General features: G+C 47.4%; 1 protein-coding gene across 2 annotated transcripts; it reads right to left on the bottom strand.

Annotated features, from left to right (window-relative positions):
• Positions 1–2,082: 2,082 nt before the first annotated feature.
• LOC122388003 (kielin/chordin-like protein) lies at positions 2,083–22,655 on the bottom strand. 2 transcript variants are annotated; one of them, XM_043378734.1, is made up of 18 exons: positions 22,089–22,566; positions 20,477–21,043; positions 19,909–20,139; positions 19,323–19,544; positions 18,926–19,051; positions 18,293–18,420; positions 17,658–17,868; positions 16,174–16,350; positions 15,506–15,790; positions 14,935–15,105; positions 14,415–14,552; positions 13,960–14,077; positions 12,538–12,737; positions 4,802–4,943; positions 4,135–4,325; positions 3,637–3,793; positions 2,961–3,119; positions 2,083–2,661 (listed from the first exon to the last, which is right to left on the bottom strand). In XM_043378734.1, the coding sequence occupies exons 1-17, from the start codon at positions 22,288–22,290 to the stop codon at positions 2,993–2,995; spliced, it is 3,393 nt and encodes a 1,130-aa protein (XP_043234669.1). In that variant the 5' UTR covers positions 22,291–22,566; the 3' UTR covers positions 2,083–2,661; positions 2,961–2,992. The 2 variants fall into 2 exon arrangements, with proteins under 2 accessions (XP_043234669.1, XP_043234670.1); XM_043378735.1 differs by having other exon boundaries at positions 2,083–3,119; positions 22,089–22,655.
• Positions 22,656–23,906: the final 1,251 nt, after the last annotated feature.

The following is a 23,906-nucleotide window of genomic DNA, read 5'->3' as shown; positions in this document are numbered from 1 at the left end:
TCAGACGCCGTTTGAATTTTGACGATCGGCCCAGTAGTTTCGGAGTTAGGAGGGAGGGGGGGGGGCTATGAATAGCCCCCCCCCCCAGTAGGGCGTGTTATACGCAGACCCCAGTGGGGCGCGGGTTAACACGCGCACCGACGGGGGGGCGGATTTCCGCCCCCCCCCTGAGGTTTTTTGCGGATAGCGGGAAAACCGCGGCGCGTAGCGCCGCGAAATTTGGTACGACTATTCTCTCATCAATTTTGCACATGGTGTGCAAGTTTGAACCTCCTAACTTTCAAGGTCAGGTCACCAGGTCACTTTGGATGACCCAACCTCAAGTCACTTTTTTGCAACTTTGTCACCGTGCCAGAGCTACAGTAGATGTCGGAGGCCTTTGAAAGTCGCAGGATGATATTAGGTCATTAGTAGCTACAATTTGTATATCTCGGAGTTTTGATGTCGGTGACCTAAGGTCAGGTCAATTTCGCGACCTCCCCATTATAAGTCAATGGGGAAAAATCAACTCCCTGTTTTTACTACTGAAACGGGTCGGAATGGCCCCATATACCACACATGACTTCATATACGATCAACCTTCACTACCTTGAGGTCTGTTTTGCTGTTGGGCAGCTGTAAGGTCATGTGACGTCATCAAAGGTCACCAGCGGTTTTTTGCCAATAACTCCGTACAGGAACAAGATACAGCTGCGCGGATGGTTTCATTGTGTTCAGCTCGTCAAGACGCATCGAATGATATACATGATGACCTCGAGGTCACGTGACCTGAGGTCAACCTTTGACCTTGACCTTTCGAGGTCAACATATATATCATTCGATGCGGATTGACGAGAGGATCACGATGATGCCCTTAGTTTGTTCCTATCTTGACTAATTCGAAAGTTAGTCGAGAAAAACTCTGTCCATATCTAGCGCCGCCATTTTGACTTTTTCGACCCCTGTGACGTCATCTTTGACCTGACCTGAAAATAACCTTGTAAAAATTGTAGACCTTGTCCGTGCGTATCCGATGCCGTTTACCGCTTGTCGCTATCTTGCTTCGTTCTCGAGATCTCAGGGGGGGGGGTGGTCATCCGCCCCCCCCGTCGGTGCGAAGTTGGCGCAGACCCCCGTCGGTGCGCGGGTTAAGTTACAGCAATTCAATATATTAATACAGTGTAAGTATATAAATAAGCTAACAGCTCACACAACAGCTGCAGCTGCAAGTGCGATGCATGTTTTATGGCCAGTTTTTCATTTCCAACTCAATGGTGTTGGTTATAAGACCATCAGGTACGGTTTAGGTCACTTTCTGGTGGAGGTCAGGTCAAGGTCAGGTCAAAAAAGGTCAAATTTCAAAGTTGATATTTTGCATAAAATGGGTATCTAATCGGTGCAGCTCGTCACGGGGAGTTCAATGGTGGTCTTTGTTTTGCCGTACGTGGTCTAGAATTGCTAAAAATTGAGTTCAAAAATTTGACGTCATCATTTTTGAACAGTTTTTTCGCTATAACTTGGCCAAAAAACGAGATATCGATCTGAAATTTGGTATGTATATAGAAGAGCGCTGGGACTATCACATATATTCCGGTGTTTTCGAAATTCGGAATTTTTTTGGATTTTTTCAAAGTTTTTCTAAAAAAATCAATTTTTTGAATTTTTTTTGGTCAAAAACCAAAAATTTTGAAAATCCGAGATAACAGTTTTGTAGCGCCGCTTTTTGTCTACTAGACCATATAAAGAACTTTGAAATTGCTTGATAACTGTAGATTTGGTGAGCGTTTCAAGATTGCATGTTTTTTGCTCATTTTTGCTCGAACATGACCTCAGTTTGACCTCAATAACTCCTGACCTAAGGTGACCTAAGACTTGAAATTTGGTGTGAAGGTGTCAAATTGATGCCCGGGAAGGTACTGAAAATTTGGCGGCGCTGCGCGCCGCCGTTTTCTTGCTATTCAGGAAAAACCACAGGGGGGGCCAAAATGGCCCCCCCAACGGGGCGAGGGCTAACCTTATATACACAGGAGAACCATTTAAAACTCGTTTACAATTATATCCTAGTGCAGCTCTGTGTCAGAATAATCCACAGACATACAATCCTTACAACAACTTCATTGTATTATACGTTTAAGCTGAACATAACAGATAGGTGCCACGGTCACAATACAACATCTCCCATAACTGTCTCATTAGGACCGAAATAGCGTCTAAAATAGTAGCTTGGCTACACACTACACCATGCACATGCCACACAACATGTCGAATATCGCTAATGTAGGCAGCTTTAAGTTCGGAGACGTCAAATAATTATCTCGCTCCCAGAACTCTAAACTGAACACTTGTCAAGCTCCCACTGCGTTTTTCTTCAAACAAGGCAGGCGCACAATATTTACAAATAAGTCTGATGACGATTGGAATGAGCCTGCAGCCAGGAGCACAACACAAGAAGCTGGCTACTTTTCACATCATCCATTACCAGCATCGCGAAAATCCGCAACAGCTCTTAGGTTGATTGTGACGACCCATACGTCACCACATATTCGCGAGCATGATAGTTGATACATTATCACCATTTAAAAGTATATGACGCTGACTGACGCTTAGCGAAAGCTACCTAAGGTCAGAGCTACCATTCATCGTTCTAGAGGACAACCTTCTATGCTGCGATTCCAGACTCGTCTGTGTCAAGATATCATGAAACAGGAGAGAAAAACTGTTATAAATAAGGCAAAACCTGCGAAGTTGCATTATTTTAAAACCATTATGTCGGAATACTTTAAGGGATATGAAAATATAAGGTCAATTTGACTTTTACATATCTTTTCTGATTTTGTTCCGGAAATAATATAATGAAATTGACATGTGGAAACTTATTGCAAAAATACACTTTTTAATCTACCTCTATTCGTCTACCACACGATTTATTTCATTCATTCAGTTTCATAAGTTTATTTTTCTCACACCGATCCACTGCGTACCGTTACCACCAATGCCCCCGACGCTGGTACCATCAGTCATCACACTGGTCGGTGGTGCAGTACTCGATTCCGTCGCGGCATACGCACGAGTTGCACCCGTGGGCTCGCGGCTCCGGTCCGTAATCACATGGCTCTCCGCAGTACAGCAGGGGACAACACCTGCAGAAGCATGGTGCCACAACCAGGGGTCATAAAATCATATATCATTTCTGCTGACTATGTGTCTGTGCTCCAGCGAATCAGTAAACCGAGACACAATGGTTCCTTTCCTACCCTCAGCCAACTATAGTTGAGACCGAGAAATAGCGGAGCTCAATCGACCTATCAGCATCTGACCTTTTGACCTCATGCACCTGCAGGTGGACTCGTCCAGCTGCGTCACCTGAACTCACCTTTAACAGGTCAACCGTGCGGTTAACGACCTGCAACGGGTATACTGACACCGCATATCTACTGCTGGTGAACCAAGCGACTGAGTGGTCTATGAATAAGTCGAGCGATCTCATGTGCAGCGTCGGACATATCAATATGACAAGTTCACTTTGGTTATTACCATGTATTTTTTTTTAAAGAAATTCCAGCTAGAAGATGATGAGACTGACAGCTCCGAACGCTCACCAGTCTTACCCTGTTGACCTATAAGCGTTCAGCGTCATCAGCCGGCCGTTAACCTCACCTTCCGGTGTTAGGCACTGGCATACAGCCCGGTGGTGTCGATGGACACTTCACCTCCATCGTAATGGTTCTGCCGCTGACACAGGCGTACTGCTTGCACGGGTCTGCCGAGATCCACACGCTTCCGTGCTCGTGGTACGTGCCATCGTCGTCACAGCCTGGAGACGTGGTGGGGTAAGGGGCATAAGTCAGAGGAAAGGGGCAGAGGCTATGAGGTCAGGAGTTAGTGATCAACGATAGACGTCAAGGATAGAGGTCAAGGATAGAGGTCAGATAGGAGGACAGAGGTCAGGAGCAGTGGTCAGGAGACAGGGTTCAGTGATCATCGGACAGGGGACAAGGGTCAGAGGTCAGAGGTCAGGGTTAAGGAGACAGGTCAGCTGTCAGTAGTCAGGGGCCATGGGACAGACGCCAAGGGCCAGTGGCCAGAAGTTAGTGGTTAGAGGTCAGCCAATATTAACAATTAGCCAAGATTAACGCCAGGATAAGCCAAACTCACCGGCACGCACGCAGTCCCGTTTGGAGCAAACCATCTGCGCCGGTTCAGCCCCCTGGGCGTCGACGCACTCGCAGAACATGCACTCCTGGTCACCCTGGTACAGTTGGCCTGGCTGGCAGGGAGACGGTATGCCCTCCAGACCGGTGCAAAACCAGGAGGGGCAGCAGTCGCCGCTGAATGCCTCTGCCGCGCTGCAGAAGGTAAGTACATGTAACAGGTACACGGGAGGTACGGGGTACTGTGGACGGTGGGAGTTTTGTAAAATAGATGATTGTTATAATGACTGCACTGTGAGATCTCGCAAGGTGAATCTCCGCATTATGTTAACTAGTTGCGGAGGGCTTACGAGTGCTTATTGCTAGTTTAGACATTGGCCAATTTTAAGGATCATCCGAGCCTTGATTAGTGTTTATACAAAATATACAGCACATGCAACGTTAGATGCTCGACCACCTTTTTACTCGTCCATATGAGCTCCCAGAATTCTTCAGTCTGTCGTGACTCGTGATCAACACCTTACACACCTATAGTTAATTTAGCCCTTGATTCCACACAACAGCGATGGAATAATAGCATCCCTGCATTCTGCTTCTATTGAGTGTGCTTGCATAGACCGATGTGATGACGAAAACACATTGAGCTCCCACACGCCATTGAGTTCCCTCACCTGCAGGTGGCGTTCGCCGGGGGCAGGTTGCAGGACTCGTATACGGATACGGCCACCCCATCAATGCAGATTCTTTCCTCACACTGGTTGGTCGCCGGGATCTCCTCTTGGGTGGGGTACAGATCACCGTCCTTCTCACATTCTGTCGGGCAAATAATAAGATCGTTAGGCGGCACGGGCGGACATTGATACCAGCGCCTCTATCGGTCACTAGGGAAAGCTGGGCTGTAGGCGACGAAATACCGGCTGAGTTGTCACAAGTTAACCCTAGAACGCCTAGGGGGGGGGGGGGTTGTATCAACCCCCCCTGAGGTTTTTTCGAAGTGCACGCTAAACGGCTTGTCGTAGCGGGCTGAAATTTTCAATACCCTCTGGGGCAACCTTTGCGCATCTTTTGCCGAAAAAAAATTGATCGGGTCATGTCAGGTCACGGAGTTATGACGTCATAAGAGGTACAGCCTCCGGCCGGATTTTCACAAACTGAGTGCCAACGCCCGAGGTTTCCTGCCGGTGGTACGGACATCGGTTGATGGATCGTGATGAAACTTCCCATGCATGTTGGGGCAAGTATTGGCTATCATATGGTATAAGAAATTTGACCGGGTCAGGTCAGGTCACGGAGCTATGACGTCACAAGAGGAACAGCGTCCGGTACTATTTTTGAAAAGCGCCCGAACCACTATTTTGCTAATTCTTGTCACCTCAATGGGAATATGCAGCAATATTAGCTTCTATAGGGAGCAAATGGACCTCACAAATCCAAAAATACAATCAGATTTCAAAAATTTAAATTTTGATTTTTCGAATTTCTGCCGCCGACTGTGACCTTGCCGACTTCCGGCGCTCCCAACGCGCCATTTTTAGAGCTAGGGAAACGAAATACATACCAAACGATAGAGAATTGATCAAGGAACACGATAGTGAAGGTTTCAAGTCGATATCTCCCACCGTTTTGCCGCAATCGCCGCCGAAAGTTGAAAAAAGTCTATTTTTTCCGAAAATTTGACCTTTGACCGGTCCAAAGTAGGTCAAATGTTGACCTAGGACCAAAAAATATACCACCAATCGCGAGATCTCGTTGAGAGCAATCCGTTGGTTTTTTCCGCTAAGCTCTACGACCTTCCGTTTCGAAACGCCAGGGGGGGGGTCGTAACAACCCCCCCCCTGGTTGTTCGTGTTATGAGAAATGGCCTGGTCATGGATGAGATAATAATGGATTGGTGTCTTTGCAGTTTTTGGCGACATTGAGCTCAGGCCTGCCATCTAGCGGGAGAATTGTCGTAAGTTAGGAGCAAGCCGAGTGAACGCCGCTGATTAGCATTGTGACACACGGGAGTGTGGTGTAGTTGCAGGCTTGTTGTGCAATTTTTCAAAAGTTTATGTCTTTATATGTCAGTAAAAGCGAAAAAATTAATAGATTTATGTGCAGGGTCAGTAATAAGATAAGCAGTTCCATGTTATTTCCTCATTAAATCGTGAAACAGGGAGTTATTGGAGACTTCGCCAGCACGTGTTGTTTTCGCTATTTTTCACATGAGTCTTTACTTGGCCTAAATCAAACAAATTGTCCGATCAAAGAACAAAACGAACGTAAGTACTATCTATAAGTCTAATGAAAAACTTAAACGGAATTGCTAACGTCATTGCCGCTCAATATGTCATTCAAGACGCTCTATGAAAAGGACCCAACCGGTGGTGCGTAGTCGATGAAATTTCAGTGACTTTGGCTCCAACTCCGATTCCGGTATCCAAATATCGACTCCGACTCCTCCGGGCAGAACTGCCAATTCACACAGACTCCGACTCTGATTCCGACTCTGCAGCCCTGGTAAGTCTGTGGAGTCGATGACTTTTCGGTGACGTTCTCGACTCATACTCCGACTACCATGGGTGGAGAACCTGCCCCGGCCACCCCGGCCGTGGCCGGGGTAACTTTCAGCCTACCCCGGCGCGGCCGGGGTAGCTTTTCCACACTTGTAGATCCTAAAAGCTGTCTCCATACGAAAACAACTATCGTTCTTTGGATGTTGACTGCCATGGACGTAATATTGCAAATCAGGTAGGTATTCGCTTACCATAATATCCAACCCTAGGAAGTAGGAACCATTTGTGGTCGCCAATGTCAAGATTGCTCTCAAATCGTGTTCAGTTTCTAAAATTTGGCGCACCTTAGGCTCACTTTTTCAGAACCACTGCTGACCTCACCGGCCACTGCCTTCGACTGGCCTGCCACCTACCGCAACCATACCTGTTTAGGGGACGGGACCGGGACCGTTGTAACCGGGACGCATGCTCTCGCCACGCGGAGTACAAGTGTATGTACAACGCTCTATCGACTAAGCTACGAGACCAAGACCGGTCGATATCCCTGGATCGACTCCCTGTTTGTCTTATAAGAGGTTGAACCGTCCAACATTGGAAAAGGCTGTGTTCCTGGATGTCAGTGAGTACATAGTGACCCATTTTTATGTTTTGGTTCGAACGTTCAGTTTTCTCTGTAAACCTACGAGGTGGGCTGTCGTGTTTTGTAAATAGGTATTTTGAGACACAATAAAAAGCTGAAACCGTAACATTTACTTATAATGGCATATGATATGGTTTGGGTATGGATGAAACCGAATACGTTTAAGTAAAAAAACACTTCAAAAAGAAAATCGCTTTTTCAATCATGCCAAAAGATGTTATGAATGATACGATGTCGGATACAACGCTCATCCTTGAACAAACACATCATCCATTATTCCATTTCCCAGGCTCAGAATAGGGCAGGTTTCTTGACAACGACCTCGATGCGAAGGTCGAAAATTCGAAACGAAAACAATAAACGACTAGTAGCCGAAAAACGTACCTACCTTGAATTAAGATGTCTAGTCGTAAAAGCTTGAAATCATATATCTCAGAATAGGGGTTTGTTTTTGGTGACCATTGACAACAACGTGAGCATATCGTCTTTCCGACTACCGGCCACCGGCCGGGGTAACTTTTTCAAACATTCTCCACCCATGCCGACTACAGCTTTTAAAAATCAACCGACTCCAAGTCGGAACAGAACCGCTGGCTCTGACTACAACTTCGCAGCCCTGGCCCAAGATAGCCGCCTAAAACAACCTTTATGTGTGATCTTCTTCGTACATTGTTAATGTTATTTTAAACAAGGGGTGGAAAAAGGAGACGAAGCCTTCGCAAACAAGGATCTCCTGTTGCGAATCAATCAGCTGCTGGAAAAGAAAGGCATATGTAAACACCACGCATCTCATTTCATCGTTTTCCTAACAGCTCTGCACCAATGTAAGCACTGATCAATGCAGTGCGAGTATCGATGTGACATTTGTGTACCAAGCTTGAGTGTTATCCGCCCAGCCGGTCTTGAGATGAAGCGGCACCCCGCACGTGCGCACGTGCAGTAGCACCCCCATAGTGACACATGGAAATGCATTGGCCACTGGGTGCCCCTAACTATTGACGAAGTTTTACTGTAATTGGCCCAGCCATTGCGGAGTTACTTTATGTGGAACAATTTCGACACCCCTAAGTTGGCACGTGACACATGCCGTAACATTAACTACGATGAAGAAAATCGGGCGAAAAAATTCGGAGAAGAAGGAATAAGCCTACCAAATATGTAAGTGACATATTGTCAAACTGCTGTACCATTGTGAGTAAATGACTATATAAAAGGTCGTACAAGCCGATGGGACTGGGCGTTTCAATACACACCGTCTTGCGCATTTTATTTTCGTTATTACCTAAAGGCTGCTTGACGTTTTTGGCTTTCAAGCATTTAACCCACGAGCCGCTGGGGGGGGGGGGGGGCATAAAGTTGCCCCCCCTTTACGTTTTGTGAAATATCTCCGAAACCTGATGAGCTACGAACGTGAAACTTGGCATAGCTTCAAATGAATACCTAGGCAATGTTTGAGGAAAGTTTGGTGGTTGTAGCACCTAAGATGACGTCACAGTGACGTCATAAAGTTTTGTCGTTTTCCGATATGGACCGTTTCTGATGACGCTGAGCATGAAACTCGACTGTAAATGAACTAGACAGCACCTGCTGTCATCCTAAAACATCTTACTACACTTCCATCTAGTTTCTGACCAATAATCGGCCCTTTATATTCGGTCCCATATATGTGATGTATCGTGAGGAATATGAGAGTCGCAAATCTATAATTTCACTTATGACGTCACTGTGACGTCATTTCAAATGGGATCGACACCAAATTTGGACACAACCTCGGCTAGGTATTCAGGAAGATGTGTGCAAAGTTTCGCTTCTCTATCTCTTCGCGTTGCGACGATATCGTCGCAGAAGTAAAGGGGGGGCAACTTTATGCCCCCCCCCCCCCCAGCGGCCGGCGGGTGGCGCGGAGGCCCAGCGGCCGCCGGGTTAAGACGTTTTTTGTCGTCTCAGATCCAGTAAGATTACCCCCAACTCGTGGGAATATGCAATTCAAGCCAACTAACACACCACACCCACGTGTGTCATAATGCTGAGAGATGGCGTTCACTCGGCTTGCTCCTAACTTACGATAATTCTCTCGCTAGATGGCAGGCCTGATCCCAATGTCGCGGATCCCAATGTTAACCCGCGCGGGGCTGGGGGGGGTAAATTTTACCCCCCCTCGCGAATTTTTGCGATATCTCGAAAACGGCGGCGCGCAGCGCCGCCAAACTTTCAGTACCTTTTCTTACATCAATTTGACACGTTCCCTGAAAATTTGAGCAAAATCCGTCGGAAATTTTTTGAGAAATTGACGTTTTAGTGACGTCATGTTCCCCATTTTCGCATCAAAAACGGCAAAAGTTCAAACGCCGCTAACATCTTTATTTTTAAAGGAATCAAGACGTAACAAAAAAGGTTATACGTAATTTTACTCTGTCTATCAAATGGCTATCTCGGTTTTTTGAAAATTTTGGATTTTGGCCTAAATTTTTTCAAAAAACTGACTTTTTTGGGAAAATCATTATAAAATCCAAAATTTTGAGTATATCGAAAAAACCGGAATATATGTCAGAGAAGTGGTCTATGTGCACCTACATACCAAATTTTAGAAAAATCGGTTAAAAAATGTGGGAGTTATTCAAAATTTTATGACGTCACGACACACAATTTTTTTGAAAAATGACTTTTTTGGAAGTTCTAGACCTCGTACGGAAACAAAAATAGCACCATTCGATTCGCCGTGAAAAACTGCATCAGTTAGACACCTTTTTAGGCCTTAACAACCAACTTCAAAATTTGACCTCACTTGACCTGACCTTGACCTGACCTCGACCTGAAATTCATCCAGAGGTGGTCCATATCACTTATTGAGTGTGCCTATTGAATTCTATGAGTAAAATGACCCATAAAACATGTGTCGCACATGCCCTTTTCTATATTTTGTTTTTTGGTGACCTGACCTGACCTGACCTGACCTTGACCTTGACCTCTGAATGATATTGTATGCAACGAATATTGTCTTGGTAGCCTAAGAACACGTTTTGGGCGATCAGTCTCAGTCCATGACTCCATTCTTCGGCAACTACGGTGCAAGGCCGATACTGTAGAAACTTGCAATTTGTACCCTTGACCTGACCTTGACCTTGACCTCAAACTTTAAATTTAGTACATGTTTTTAGTGGTTCGTGATGAGAGCTTTCGATTGGCGTTTGAATTTTCCAAATCGGACCATTAGTTCGGGAGATAACAGGGGGGGGTAAAATTTACCCCCCCCCCCCAGCCCCGCGCGTTCGGCTGGAGACCCCAGCCCCGCGCGGGTTAACCCGCGCCCGGCTGGGGGTCCTGGATTTCCACGCCCTGCTGGGGGGGGGGGGGTGTTTGAACACCCCCCCTTGTAACTCGGCTCCTGGGCCACGTAGCGATACGCGGAAGGCGGCGTTCGAAAGAGCGTCAAAAATAATGACGAAATCACTTCGGTCAATTTTTTGGTCAGGTCAAAGGTCAGGTCACCAGAGGTCATTGAAGGCAAAATTTCGCCGATTTCCAGGTCGAATGTCGAAAATTTCCAAGAAGCCCACGCATAACTCGGGAACTAATAGAGCTACAGCGCCGCGGAAAAGCGCATTCGATAGCCCTATTAACGCCCTTTCTGAATAATCCTCTCAGATTTGACCTAACGTCAACGGTTTTGCCTGCAGGGGGCAAAAACTGCAAAAATAGCCGATTTTTTCGAAAACAGTTTTTCTGCAATAACTTTTGACCCAAGCCTTGTACGAGCTTACTGTTACCGGCATCGTGTTCCCCTCGTCAAGACGCATCGAATGAACTATAACTTGACCTTGAAAGGTCAACTTGAAAATTTGACCTCAGGTCAAGGTCATGACCTGACCGGAAAGGGTCATGTTGCATATCAGTCGATCCGTATCGTCGAGCTGAACACATCTAAGGCGTTTTCATCGCTCTAGCATGCCTCTATCAAAAGTTATTTGCGAAAAACTGTTAGATACCATTCGTGACCTAAGATGACCTCAGGGCATAAACAAGGGTCACGGACACCATTTTCAAGTTCAGTGCGTCTAAACCACTTGTAATTCGGTGTTTGGGAGTGTTTATAATGTCTTTCATCCAAAAGAGGCGCATTTCAATTTTCTCCCATTGACTTATAATGGGGAGGTCGCAAAATTGACCTGACCTTAGGTCATCGATATCAAAATTCTGAGATATACATTTTGTACGTGCTATTGCTCTTAGCAATCGCTGAAAGTTTCAAAGCCATCGGTCACTCGGTGTAGCTATGACAGACATTGAAAGTTTTTATGAGTTGAGGTCACTTCAAGTGACCTGGTGACCTGACCTTGAATGACCTTGGTCTGAAAATTTCACAACATGTGTAGAATTGATGTATGATAAGGTGTACCAAAAACGGCGGCGCTCCGCGCCGCCGTTTTTGAGATATTCGCGAAAAACCACAAGGGGGGGTGTTCAAACACCCCCCCCCAGCAGGGCGCGGGTTAATTTCCACGAGACACCAATCCAGTGTTATATCATCCATGGCCTGGTCGTGCGAGGGTTAAATATGTTTATAGACATCCGTCTTGTGAAAAGGTTGAACTTTTGCCTTCAATATTTCTACAGGTAATTTTAGAAGTGCCTTCACATAGAGTACAAAACCGTTTAAATTATTTTATTCACTTCAAGCCTTCCCTATTGTTCTTGATGATGCGGGAACTATTTCTAATTAGTGTTTCTAGCTTAGTAAAAGAACAGATCGTGCAAACGATGAAAAAAGCATAAATGGAAGATTTTAAATGCAATTTTCTGTAACAAATAATGGTAAATTCTCTACACATCAAGGAAAAGGTGCATGCTAACTGATAAGTTAAAGTTCTTGGGGCCAGTTGGTTTCTTCTTTTCTTACGTCGCCCCAATGGCCGCGAATACACTTGTGATAACGCCTATCGTAATGCTGAGGTACGTATAAATGTTTACATATTGTTTGTTTTAATGTTGAGACTTGAGGCATTAGATAAACAATGGAAAGTTTATAGGTAATAGGCATTAAAAGTTACATTTTTTTCAAAAATGTTTTCAATTCAGGTTAGCACAGCTATTAGACCGGGGAAAAATAATGCCATTATGACACGAGGAAATTTCTCTAGTCTCAACTAATATCGGTTGGAATAGCAGAGAAAATAAAAACTGCAGGGAATTCTACTGAAAATGAGCCGCAACGATGCCCTATTCATTTTTCAAGTAGGTAGGAGTGCGAGTGTAGGTAATGCACACCACTTACTTTTGTGACAGTCAAAGTCTGTGCACAGCACACCCGAATCAGTGCACGTGCAAATGTTGCAGTCGTCTTGCCAGGAGCGTGGTGAAGTGAGCTCACCCTCCGGGCACGCACTGTTGGGACACTCCCAGTCTGGGCAGCATATGCCGGTGATGGGCTTCTCAGTGCAGTGGGCACCTGGCTTCGGTGGGCACTGCTTCACTCTGCCGACCGGGGAATAATGGTGAGGGTCCAAGCATCGGGGAAAATACAGACGGTGATTAACCCTCGCCGGACCTATTGGTTTTCTACATACGCGCCGGCCGAGGGGGGGGGGGGGCGGGTACGACCCCCCTCGCCGTTTCGCCCCTGGTGGAGCTAGAGCGTCGCGGAAAAAACGAGCGTGTGCGCCGTTACGAGACGCAGAGACCGGTACCCGATTTTAAGGTCCTAGGTAAACCGGTGACCTCTGAGGTCAGGTCAAGTGCCCCAGGGTACGGTTCAGTTTGTGGTGAATAACTTCGCAAAAAAACGGCCGCAGAGCCGTGATTTTGGCAGCATCGTGTTCGCCTCACTCAGGCGCGTCGAATGATATACTTTTTGTTTGGGTCAGGTCAACTTGGGGTGTTGACCTCAGGTCAAGGTCAGGTCAGCACCCCCAGGTCACGAAGTTGGTCGAAAGAGGTCATGTCGCATATCATTCGATTCGGCAGGTCTTCCTGAGTCCATTGGTGGCTTTTTCGACTCGCTAGCTCAATTTTATCGGGAGTTATTGACGAAAAACTAATATGACGTTGATGACGTCATAAATGACGTCACGGAAGGTCAACATTGCAAAAGTGACGCATCTAACCTTGCAAGGAGTGCATCAAATCACGATTCTGTGTGCTTGAGATAGTTGGAGATCGTTCCCGGCGCCAGAATAGCAGTTTTCATTTTTCCCCATTGACTTATAATGGTGAGGTCACGAAAATGACCTGACCTCATATGACCTTTAGGAAAAATCCGAGATATACAAGTTATGAGACTCATAATGGATACTAGATCCTGCAAGTTTCATTTCCCTGTGACATCTCCTCTGGCAGTGAGGGCGTTGCGAAGTTGCGACATCTGAAGACCGTGCAGAGGTTCACTTATGACGTCATAGGTCAGTGACCTGACCTGACCCAAAAATACGGTTGGTGTCAAAAGATGCGGCTTGGATCAAAGGTCAGGTATGCCAAGTTTCAGCACTCTATCGCCAGCGTGTTCGGAGCTATCGCGAAAAAACCCTATGGGGGGGGGGCGGCACCCGCCCCCCCTCGGCCGGCGAGGGTTAAAACGGACATAGGTATGGACCGTGCTAGCATGCTTTAGTCATTCCTGGAAATTCACAGCGAATCATCATGACATAAGTCTAGATCATGAATGGCTAAAGTCCTATCATCATCGATCAAATTTTCTCACTTGTTGCGTATGACTCCGTACTGACACGTGTATTCATAACACGGGTTTTCCTTAGAACTCCACGTAGCCCCGTGTTCCTTTGTCTCCACGCCGTTCGTTAGAGTATCGATGGAACACCCTGAGGAGCGGAAACATTGAAGCGATGTAAAGCATTTCTGTGACATAGTTATGATTTAAGAAAACCCGAGGGAGAAACTTAGGACGAAAGAATTTATGACATATAGGCAAGCAAGCAATATAGTTAAAGGGATGCTCCAGTGATACTAAAGCAAAAAAGGCAACAACTTATAAATGCAACGTAAAAAAAAAAACACATTACCGTAAAGGCAACGCTCTAAATTGGCAAAACATACGTATACAACGACAAAATGATAAATTATGCATCATCCTGCAGTATCATATGCAAAAGAGTTGTCAAGCTTCTATAACGATTGGCTGAATCGAAGTCACCTCACCCTTCTCTGTGCAGATATTTTCGGTGCAGATCAGTTTGCCGGGGTGGAGACACTGGCAGTGGTTGCACCCATCAAAGGAGCGCTCTCCGAGTACACATTCCGGGATGGCACAGTCATAGATCGGGCAGCAGACGTTACCTGAACGAAACGAGAGAGAGTTATGACGAGGAAGTGATAGTTTGATGTATCTAGTTACTGTTCTACATACCTACATACATAATCAATACATATATCGTCGAGCAAAAGCTGGATGAAAGTTTTGCATATTAGGGCAAAGAGGAGAATCGCTCAGCTACAAAGAGAGAAAAATGCACAAATAACCTGCGCGCATCGTTTGCACTATATGCCACCTGCATGAATTGGCTTAAAGATATATTCACCTATTTATAACATTGGTTGCTGTTAAAAAACTACGCCTTGCATATGCGTTTTATCAGACAAAGTATACCTATTTCCATCCCTTTCAATGAGTCCCAAGTTCAATAAGCATCGCGGGCTGTAACGGGCTGTGGTACATCACCGTCTGCGTCGCTGTCTCCTTTTAGATAGATGGCTGTACAGTTCTCGTGGGGCGCCGGAGGGCATGGTTCTGTCACAGGCTCAATGTTGCCGGCGGAACACCGGTACTGGGCACAGCCGACGAACCAGCTCGAGCCATCGGTGTGCACCCTGTTCAGGTCGTCCCTGCAGTCTGCAGACGGGTCAGCGGGGTCAACATGCTGCAGGTCATAGTCGATCAGACGACGCGGCTACCGGGCGGAAGACTGATTTGGGTGATTGGTATTTAAATCGGCTGGGCATTGATAGCACTGACCTCTCTCCCACGAATACATACAGCTCTCCACTGACCTCCTCTCGCGAGAAACAACTCTCCACTGACCTCCGTCTCACGGAAAACAATTTTCTACTGACGATTCTCCACTGACTTCCCTCTCACGAGTAACAGCCCTCCACTAACCTCCCTCTCACGAGTAACAGGCCAGCCCTCCACTAACCTCCCTCTCACGAGTAACAGCCCTCCACTAACCTCCCTCTCACGAGTAACAGCCCTCCACTAACCTCCCTCTCACGAGTAACAGCCCTCCACTAACCTCCCTCGCAGGTGTAGAGCGTGCAGCATCCGTCTGCACTGGTACCGCTCTGCTGACAACCAGACGCCGTCGGATACGACGGGCACGTAACCGCATCGCAGCTACAGTTGAACTCGGGGCAACAGCGGCCGACCGTGATTGGTAGCGGAGTACAGTCAGGTCGCGGAGCGTCCGGACAGGTTACCGGCCGACTGTTTGCGATGCCGTGCTTACAGTCAAGCTCCTGACAGTTGGAAGTCCAGTGCGAGCCGTGTTCGTGACGTGTACCGTCATCATCGATGCAGCCTGCCGCGGGGTGGGGATGCAGTGTCGTCATCATGGGCGGATTGGGGAGTGCGCACTGCGCAGCCTTGGTGCGGTGGTTGTGCTTAACATATATGTTATGTTGTGTTTGGATGTGCCATGAGATGTGATCAAAATGAGGTCACGGATCTCAACGATCACGGATCGCACATAAGTTACAGGTAAGTGTTTACCTAGTCCAGACAATATATAAAAATCGAGTAGGCATACCGTCAGTTTCAGATACCTAAGTTTGAATAGGATATGCTTTAGTCGATAGGATCATGGTGTAAACGAATTCGGAAACATCTTCCTGCATCGACACCCCTCATTAGCTACACTATTTTTCCTGCTGTGAGGTGTTGTTGGCCATTCCCACTGCTCACCGCAGTCGTAGATCGGACAGCACTCGCCGGGGTTGGTCCGTCGGCACTGACTGTCTCCCGGTGGTGGACACTCCTTGGGAGAGCTAGTGGCGGTGCCGTTGTCACAGCTGTAGATGGAGCAGTTCTCCTCCCAGGAGGTACCGTGCTGGTGGGGCTGGCCGCTCTGGTCCGCACAGTCTGCGGCAGCAAAATCACGTCGCTGTTTATAACATTGCGGGCGGTATTTGTGATATTTGGTGCTAATATAATAATCGGTAGTCTCGGCAGTTAGAGGCCCAGTAATTCTATTCTTCTTGCTGATTGACGAATGCCTTATAAGAGAACCAAAGGAAGCGTTTGATACATGTTCCAGAACTGACGCACTGACTTCCATTGAATGTCAATTCTATACTTAATCATAAGCTGTTAGCCATCACCATGCCATGATAAGTAGCGAAGCGAACATTAACCCTCGCCCGCACATGGGGGGGGGGGGGGTGGTTGCCACCCCCCCCCCAGGCAGTCTTTCTGCTCTGCACTCAACATTTTTAGAGCTAGAAGGCTGATTTTTCGTATAGCTGCTCGTCTATCCTTTCTTGATGTCCACTGAAAATTTCAAGTTTCTGTGATTTTTGGTTTCGGAGATATGACCTTGTTTTTCAGGTCATGTCATGACCCAAATGGCCAATTCTCAACATCTTGCGTTTGCCATGGGCCTTGTGAGCTTTTGACACCCTGATTTCGGCCTTTTTTGCCAGTCTTACCTCCCACCTATCATGGAACATGTTGTTCGACGATGTACAGGGGTCAAGGTCAGGGTCAAGGTCAACCTAGGTCATCTAAGATAATTGCGTTTTAGGCAAGCGGAATTTACTTTTTGTGAAGTTTTTTGACTGCATTTTTGGTAAAAGCTTCTCAGATCATGATTTCATGTGATATGGACCCAAAAACAATCGGTGCACACATCAGTATACACACAGACACACACAGACATACAAACACATATAATTGACCTTGACCTAACTTGACCTGAAATGACCTCAGCAGCAAAATTCTGGTCGGATAGTGTGACAAAGAGGTTCTAGCTGGCTTGGCACCAGAAAACAGCATCGTCATCGGTATTTGATAGGCAGCGCACTTGATATCCAACGGTGACCCAAAACAGCAACATTTTTTTAGTTTGACCTGACCTGGAAGGTCAATGACTGACCTGAGAAGGTAAAACTGGGTATCATTGGATTCGTCTCTTCCCAAAGAATCTTTTTGGTCTTTACTGCTAAGCTCTATCTCCAACAGGAACGAAATGGCGCGGGGGGGGGGGTGGCAACCACCCCCCCCCCCATGTGCGTTCTAGGATGGGAAAATGGCATGTGCGGGCGAGGGTTAAAAAATACTTCTTCGTAAAAAAATTGTCAGTCCTTCCTCAACATGTTACCATGAATATGATAAAAAAGCGGTCAAGTCTCGCCACTTTTCTCAGCCATGACCAGCCCCGGCAGACGTACTTTTCAAGCACTCGTAGACGGGACAGCAGTGGCCGGGTACCGGTGGTCGTGTGGCGGAGCAGAGACCCTCGTGCAGGCCGGGACGGTAGCACAAGTGTTGCTCAGAGACGAACGAATACGATGACTTAGCGGTACAGTGGTCGATGTATATACCCTGGCAGGACCAGCGAACACAGCAGCTCCCGGGCTGGTAGATCGGTGCGCAACTGGGCTGCGCGCCGCGGAGAACAAACCACAAATCAGGTCAGGTCACAGATCAGGTCACAGGTCAGATTAGAAGTTACAGGGCAGTTCAGAAGTCACAGGTCACCGGTCACAGGTCAAAGAGCAGGTCACATGTCAGGTTACAGGTCAGTTCAGAGTTCAGGTCATCGGGCAGGTCAGCGGTCAGGTCACAGGTCAAATTACAGGTCAGGTCACGGGTCAGGTAATAGGCTGGTCACCGGCTAGATCACAGCTCACAAAGCAATGCGTTATAAGCACCACGCTACGTAACAACCGTGTTCATTTAAGGAATATGTAGACTGTATTCCTGTATCTTACTCTATCTTTCTATGCCTTGCTTCTGAAATGGAAATATATGAAACCCGATGCCATTGCGCTACACTATCGGCCTTCTGAGAGTCACTACTTACGCCTATGGGTCCTGGGCATTGGACGAACCCTGATACCACCTTGCCGTCGAGGCACACATGGCTCGCACATTCGTCCTGCCAGTTACTTTGGTTCTTGTAGATCGTGCCCTCAAACTCGCACGAGCCATCTGAAACGACCAAAGGCATGAAACGACGCAGTTTCTTTCATTAATGACCTGAAAGTGCAGCTGACGCATGTAGCGCTTTGTTTAGCGGGCACGAGATGTGCATTACTCCTATTTAAGACGGATTTTTGGACACCCATTTGATTGAATTTAACAACAGAGAAGCAAAGCAATGGACATTGGACATTTCGTTCGACAGGTGAATGACATCATTATCATTTTTTTCAGGTGCATACCAAATTGATCAAACTGATCAAATACATTGGGTAGGTGCCCAATGTTTCGCCATGAAAACGTTCGCCATGTCTTTATCAGTCTTTATTCAGTTTCAATAATCCTATATGAGACGTTTCACGACGATTATGTACATATGTGAAGAGAATCTCACTCTAAAAGCAATTCTTTCGAGGCATATTCGTTCGTCGGCGGTCGCGGCCTGCACCTCTTGCGGTCGGTGGCACTCCAGCCCTGCGGGCAGCAAGTGTCACACCAAAAGAGACCGTCTCACCTGGGCGCTTTGTAGTTGCAGTTGGCGGCTCGTTGGTCACGGTGACCGGCTCGGTGGAGGGTTCCGGGGTCGGTCGGACACTGGGAGCCGCTGTTGGAGGTTCTGTGGTAGCTTCAGTTGTGGACACTGGCGGAAAAGCACACATGGGGCAGCAAAGACATGGGCCACCGCAAAACTCAGACAAATGGCCGGTTGACAACAAACTTTCGAACGGCGATTGTGCACCAAATCCGTCTATTATGGCTCTGTAAAGGTGTCGCTAGACAAAAAGAGCCTAACCTTACAAAACAAAGAAACAAAACGCCAAGTGATATGTGTCGAAGAGGCACACATAACTCACATAATCACCCCGAAGAGGTAAGCGATCGCCACCTTGCCCTGTCCGAAGCCCACTCACCACACTGGTAGGTGGGACAGGCGCAGACCCCTGGCGGTGGCGGAATCTGCTCGCAGCCGGCGGCCGGAGCCGCCGGGCACGGCTGGGGCTGCGGTGAGCGGCGCTGTTCCGTGACACGTCCCTCGTCACAGCGCTTTGTCACACACGGATCAGCGTCAGAGGTCCACACCTCGTCGTGCTGTCGAACCTGGGCGGTGCCGTCTGCAGTCCGCTCCACACAGCCTGCGGAAAACGGGCGCATGCATAACCGTTTTTTTTTCCGGCTTATCCCAACACCGTTTGTTGCGTTCATCCTTATCGTGACACGTTTATCGATAGGTACATTTTTGTCCCAACATCACACACGTCAGGATAAACTGAAATAGCTGCTAACCAGCCGCGAGTGAATGAAATGAATGAAATGAATGAAATGAATGAAATAAATGAAATGAATGAAATGAATGAAATGAATGAAATGAATGAAATGAATGAAATGAATGAAATGAATGAAATGAATGAAATGAATGAAATCGATTTTGTTTCGGCAGCTAAGACAAAGCCACCTAACCACACACATCGGCTACTGATCAGCGGGATCCCCGCTCACCGCAGCGGGTCGGTTTGTCGCAGCAGCGTCCGAACAGCGGGATCCGGCCGAGACAGAGCGGGCTCAGCGGGTCGCAGGTGATATTCTGCACCAGCCGGCTCTCGCCGGCCACACAGGTGTACCGGAGGCACGGTCTTTCGTCTGTCTCGCTCCAACTCTGACCGGAGAGATAGATCTGACCGCTGGTGCTGGTGCAGGTCTGAGGCACCACTGGAGGTGGTGTGGTGGACACTGGGGACGGAGAAGGGACATCTGAGACTGAGAGATCACTACCGGGTGGTGGGGCCAGTGGAAACATCCTCCATCGATTGCCACTCCATTGTTTCTGAACTACAATCAAAACGATGGATATAAAAATTATACGATTTTTTTGCGACACGTTATGGCTTATAGACTATAATTGCTTTTGAAATGCAACGGAAAATGTTTCGACTTAACTCTTTAAATATTTTTTTTCGAGTATGGACTCAGGTCGCATTGCAGTAGGCACCAACCTAAAGCTCTTCGAACCATTCCCCAAATATTCCAATCAGTAAGATCCAGTGGATCCAGCTTTGATCCAGCTTACCGCAATTGGTCGGTTCTGGACAGCATCTTCCGAAGACCGTCTTGGCGGAGCAGCCGTCCGGAATGGCTGGACACGTGACATTCTCCAGCAGGAGTTTCTGGCTGGAGCGGCACACATAGTGGAGGCACGGTCGGTCGGTAGTTTCCCACCATCTCTGACTTTCATAATAGCGACGTCCGTTCTGAGCCGTGCAGGAGGAGACTTGAAGTTGGCCCCGGAGATTTGTGTGACGGCGGCTTACGACGCTCACAGGAGAGGGAGGGGGTGTCGAGGGACTAGCTGAAGAATCATATGAGACATCATCAGAATCGGACTCTGATGCAGTGGAAGATGAGCTTGTCTCGAGACCGGACTGGAAAGAAGATCGCGGACTTGACTCTGAGATCGTGTCGGATTTGGAGGGAACAGGGAAAGGGCGGGGGACTGGTGATGTGTTCGGATATACGATCGGAGCAGCCGGCTTCAGCGAAGCAGCTTCTTCAGAGTGAAGGCTGGACTTGGAGTGGAGAAAACGTCCAAAACCCGGCCTCAGACTCGAAGGCGAGAACAGGCCAGATGGATGATATTCTGACGACAGAAGGTCGGATAAATCAGCAATTACCTACGAGGGAAATTCGGAATATTATATCAAAGCCATAAAATACACACATTGCATGGTTAGGCATAGGTAGGGGAAGTTGGGGGAACGCCGAATACTTTTTTTCTGACGCCCGTAGCACGCAAGGTAGACAACATAAGCTATTCTTGTTGGCGTCATTCGAGAGGCCAGTCTTTTGCCTTTCAAACATACCAGGCGCATTTGATGAATTCGCATACCGTTAAGCGCACAAACTAAAAATATCAAAGAAGTGATTTTTTTCGGCGTTGCCCCGGACTGCGGGGAAAGCCGAAAATGGGAGAAATGATCTACGGGGAATGCCGACATTGATGTTTTGCCACTTTATCTCAAACTTTATCCATAATTTATCAAAGCTGACACGCGTTTTAAGAGCTTGAGGACGCTTGGTGCACACTGAAAGTTATAATTGTGTGATATAGTAAGAAAATGCCAGGTAAATAATTCCTTATAGGTAACAGGCCGTTGTGTCGGTTGAAAGTGTAATTTGTGTGACTAAAATTCGCGTTGCTATTCTACAGCAGTAAAGTCCACGTAGCGTGCTTTAACGTGCGTAATTGCCACGTTTTCGGCATTACCCCAGCCAGCCATACTTTCATTTGCAGGCCCATAACTTTTCAACGTGCCGTATAAATTTCAAATAGGCAGCACACTTATGCAAAGACATGCTGAAGATTACTTGACCGAATTGGCCAGACAAACGGTAGCATAATGAGTAAGAAATGCAGCTTCAAAGGCGCATGTAGTACAAGGAACGCGTACCTTGAAAACGCTCTTGGCGCCCTCACAGCCGAAGTATTCCGAATGACGACTCGTAACAAACATGCGATAATTGTAGTCACTTAAGCTTCAGAGCATCACTGACAGGTGGCATCCATGTCTTACAGTTTTCGAAATATCTCGAATTTCGGCTTTGCCCCAACTCCGGCATTGCCCCAACTTCCCCTAATGTAACAGGATAATTCATTTTTGGTTCTCCGTCGGCGTTTTCCTCACCTTTCTCCCCACAGGTGTCTCGTATAACCTCCTTCTGTCCCGCTGAGCATTTGTAGACGCGGCACGGCCGTATGGTATCGGGAAAGTTGTAGAACATGTCACCCTCCGGATGAAGGCGTCCCAGACCGTCCAGACAGGGCTCGGCAGACGCTAGAGCCGTCAGGAACAGCGCCGCACAGAACCGCTGCCACGCCGACTTCATCGCAGGAGCAGCTGGTGTGGCCCGGCTACGCTGAGGCTTTTCGGAAAAAAGGGCAGCCGACGAATAAAAGCCGCGATGTTGCACAAAAGTTTTGATTTTTTTAAATAATTTAAGCAAAAAAAATCGTCAATTCTCAACGAACCATGCTGAATAAGACAGAAAATAAGCGAAAATGAGGCCAAGTGCGGTCTTGCAGGTCGGCGAGGTCACTGCACAGAGGGCCGGTCCTCACTGCCGGCACCGGCACCCGACTGAGTAACCCGCCGGGCAGCTCCCGAACCATCCGGGGGGAGGGGGGAAGGGGGAGGGGGTTTAGGTACCGTCTGGTAGAGTCCGCAGGGTCGCCGGATCCAGCCCCTCTCCCCTTCTGACCGTCCAGTCAGCCCGGTATGTGACACCTTCCGGTCAGAGCGAGCTGTCTGACAGGAAACGAGGTCAGCAAAACGGACCACTCCTGTCGATACAACATCCGCCGACTCGGAATGTTGGATACGGCTGAGCTCCAGGATACTCAAATCCTTCTCCGTCACACCTCGAATCCCTCCTCCGGGCTGGACGGTCATCTAAACCCCTTGCGGGTAGCTCCACCCCAGGAGCAGGGTCCAGTTCATATATGAAAAGCTAATCCGCAAGTGTAGTGTCACTTTGCCAAAGTGCCACTTATCAAAGGGACACTTTTGGGATTGGTGCAGGTGTGTAAGGGCGGCTATATGAACCCATCTGTAGGGTCGCCCTTTCCAATAAGTATCACTTAGCAGCAAAGGGGCTCTATAGCTGTTTTCACGACGGCCATCTGGTACACATTTGATGCACATTTGGTGCAGATTAGGTGCATATTTGGTCAAATTAGGTCCAGTGTGTCTCTTAGTAGCTATCAGCTAGGGCTGCACTAATTGCTTATATCCCTGCTATGTCATATTATCAGAGAGAATCATCGATTAAAACACTGAAATAAATTCATAAAATAAAGATATTTGCTGTAAAAGCGATTAGGTGCAGATTTGGTCAAATAAGGTGCACTCGCCGGATAGCCCATCGTGAAAACGGCTTACATGAACTGGGCCCAACAAAGCAAAGAAACAAGCAAACAAGTCGCTGAGCTGGTGTGAGACTCTTTGATATATTTGATTTTATTTTACTGAATCTGATACCCATTCTTTTCTTGATTCTATCAATTGTCATGTTGCGGGTGGAACATTGCGCTAGGCCTGAAATAGCAAAAGAAAATCGTGTTTTCTGTGATATGTAATATTTTAGTGATAACGTCAAACAATACAAAAGATTGTGTGATCAGAGGAAGTTTCTGCGGGTTGTCTGGCAAGAAGAGATCTCACAAATTATATGATGGCTCGGATGAACGAATCTTAAAGCGTCCAATAGATCGATGATTGCTTATTTCAGATCTTGCACGATCCAATACATTACACTAGGTCGGTTCTAAGTTGGCGCAGACCCCCGTCGGTGCGCGGGCTAGTAGGGTCACCCTAGGCCATCGGGAAACTAGTCTCGGTTAGTTGGTGAGACTTTTTCGCACCAATGAGCTCAGATTGAGTCACTCTATCAAATGACATGCAGCATGACTTCCCTCAGCCAGCCTCTTAAATCCTGGCATAGCC

The sequence above is a fragment of the Amphibalanus amphitrite genome, unplaced genomic scaffold (genome assembly GCF_019059575.1).
Source record: "Amphibalanus amphitrite isolate SeventyFive unplaced genomic scaffold, NRLGWU_Aamphi_draft 000305F_arrow, whole genome shotgun sequence".
NCBI lineage: Eukaryota > Metazoa > Arthropoda > Thecostraca > Balanomorpha > Balanidae > Amphibalanus > Amphibalanus amphitrite.
The sequence above is the reverse complement of the archived record's forward strand: the minus strand, read 5'-3'. Positions and strand labels throughout refer to the sequence as shown.

Excerpts from the sequence above, each read along its gene's own strand:
- LOC122388003 (XM_043378735.1), bottom strand. The coding sequence starts at position 22,290 with ATGAAGTCGGCGTGGCAGCGGTTCTGTGCGGCGCTGTTCCTGACGGCT. Across the intron at positions 17,869-18,292 it reads AATGCCCAGGACCCATAGGC|CCCAGTTGCGCACCGATCTA; the intron begins GTAAGTAGTGAC and ends CGCGGCGCGCAG. Across the intron at positions 16,351-17,657 it reads CGTCTACGAGTGCTTGAAAA|ACTGTGCGGACCAGAGCGGC; the intron begins GTACGTCTGCCG and ends TTGCTGCCGCAG.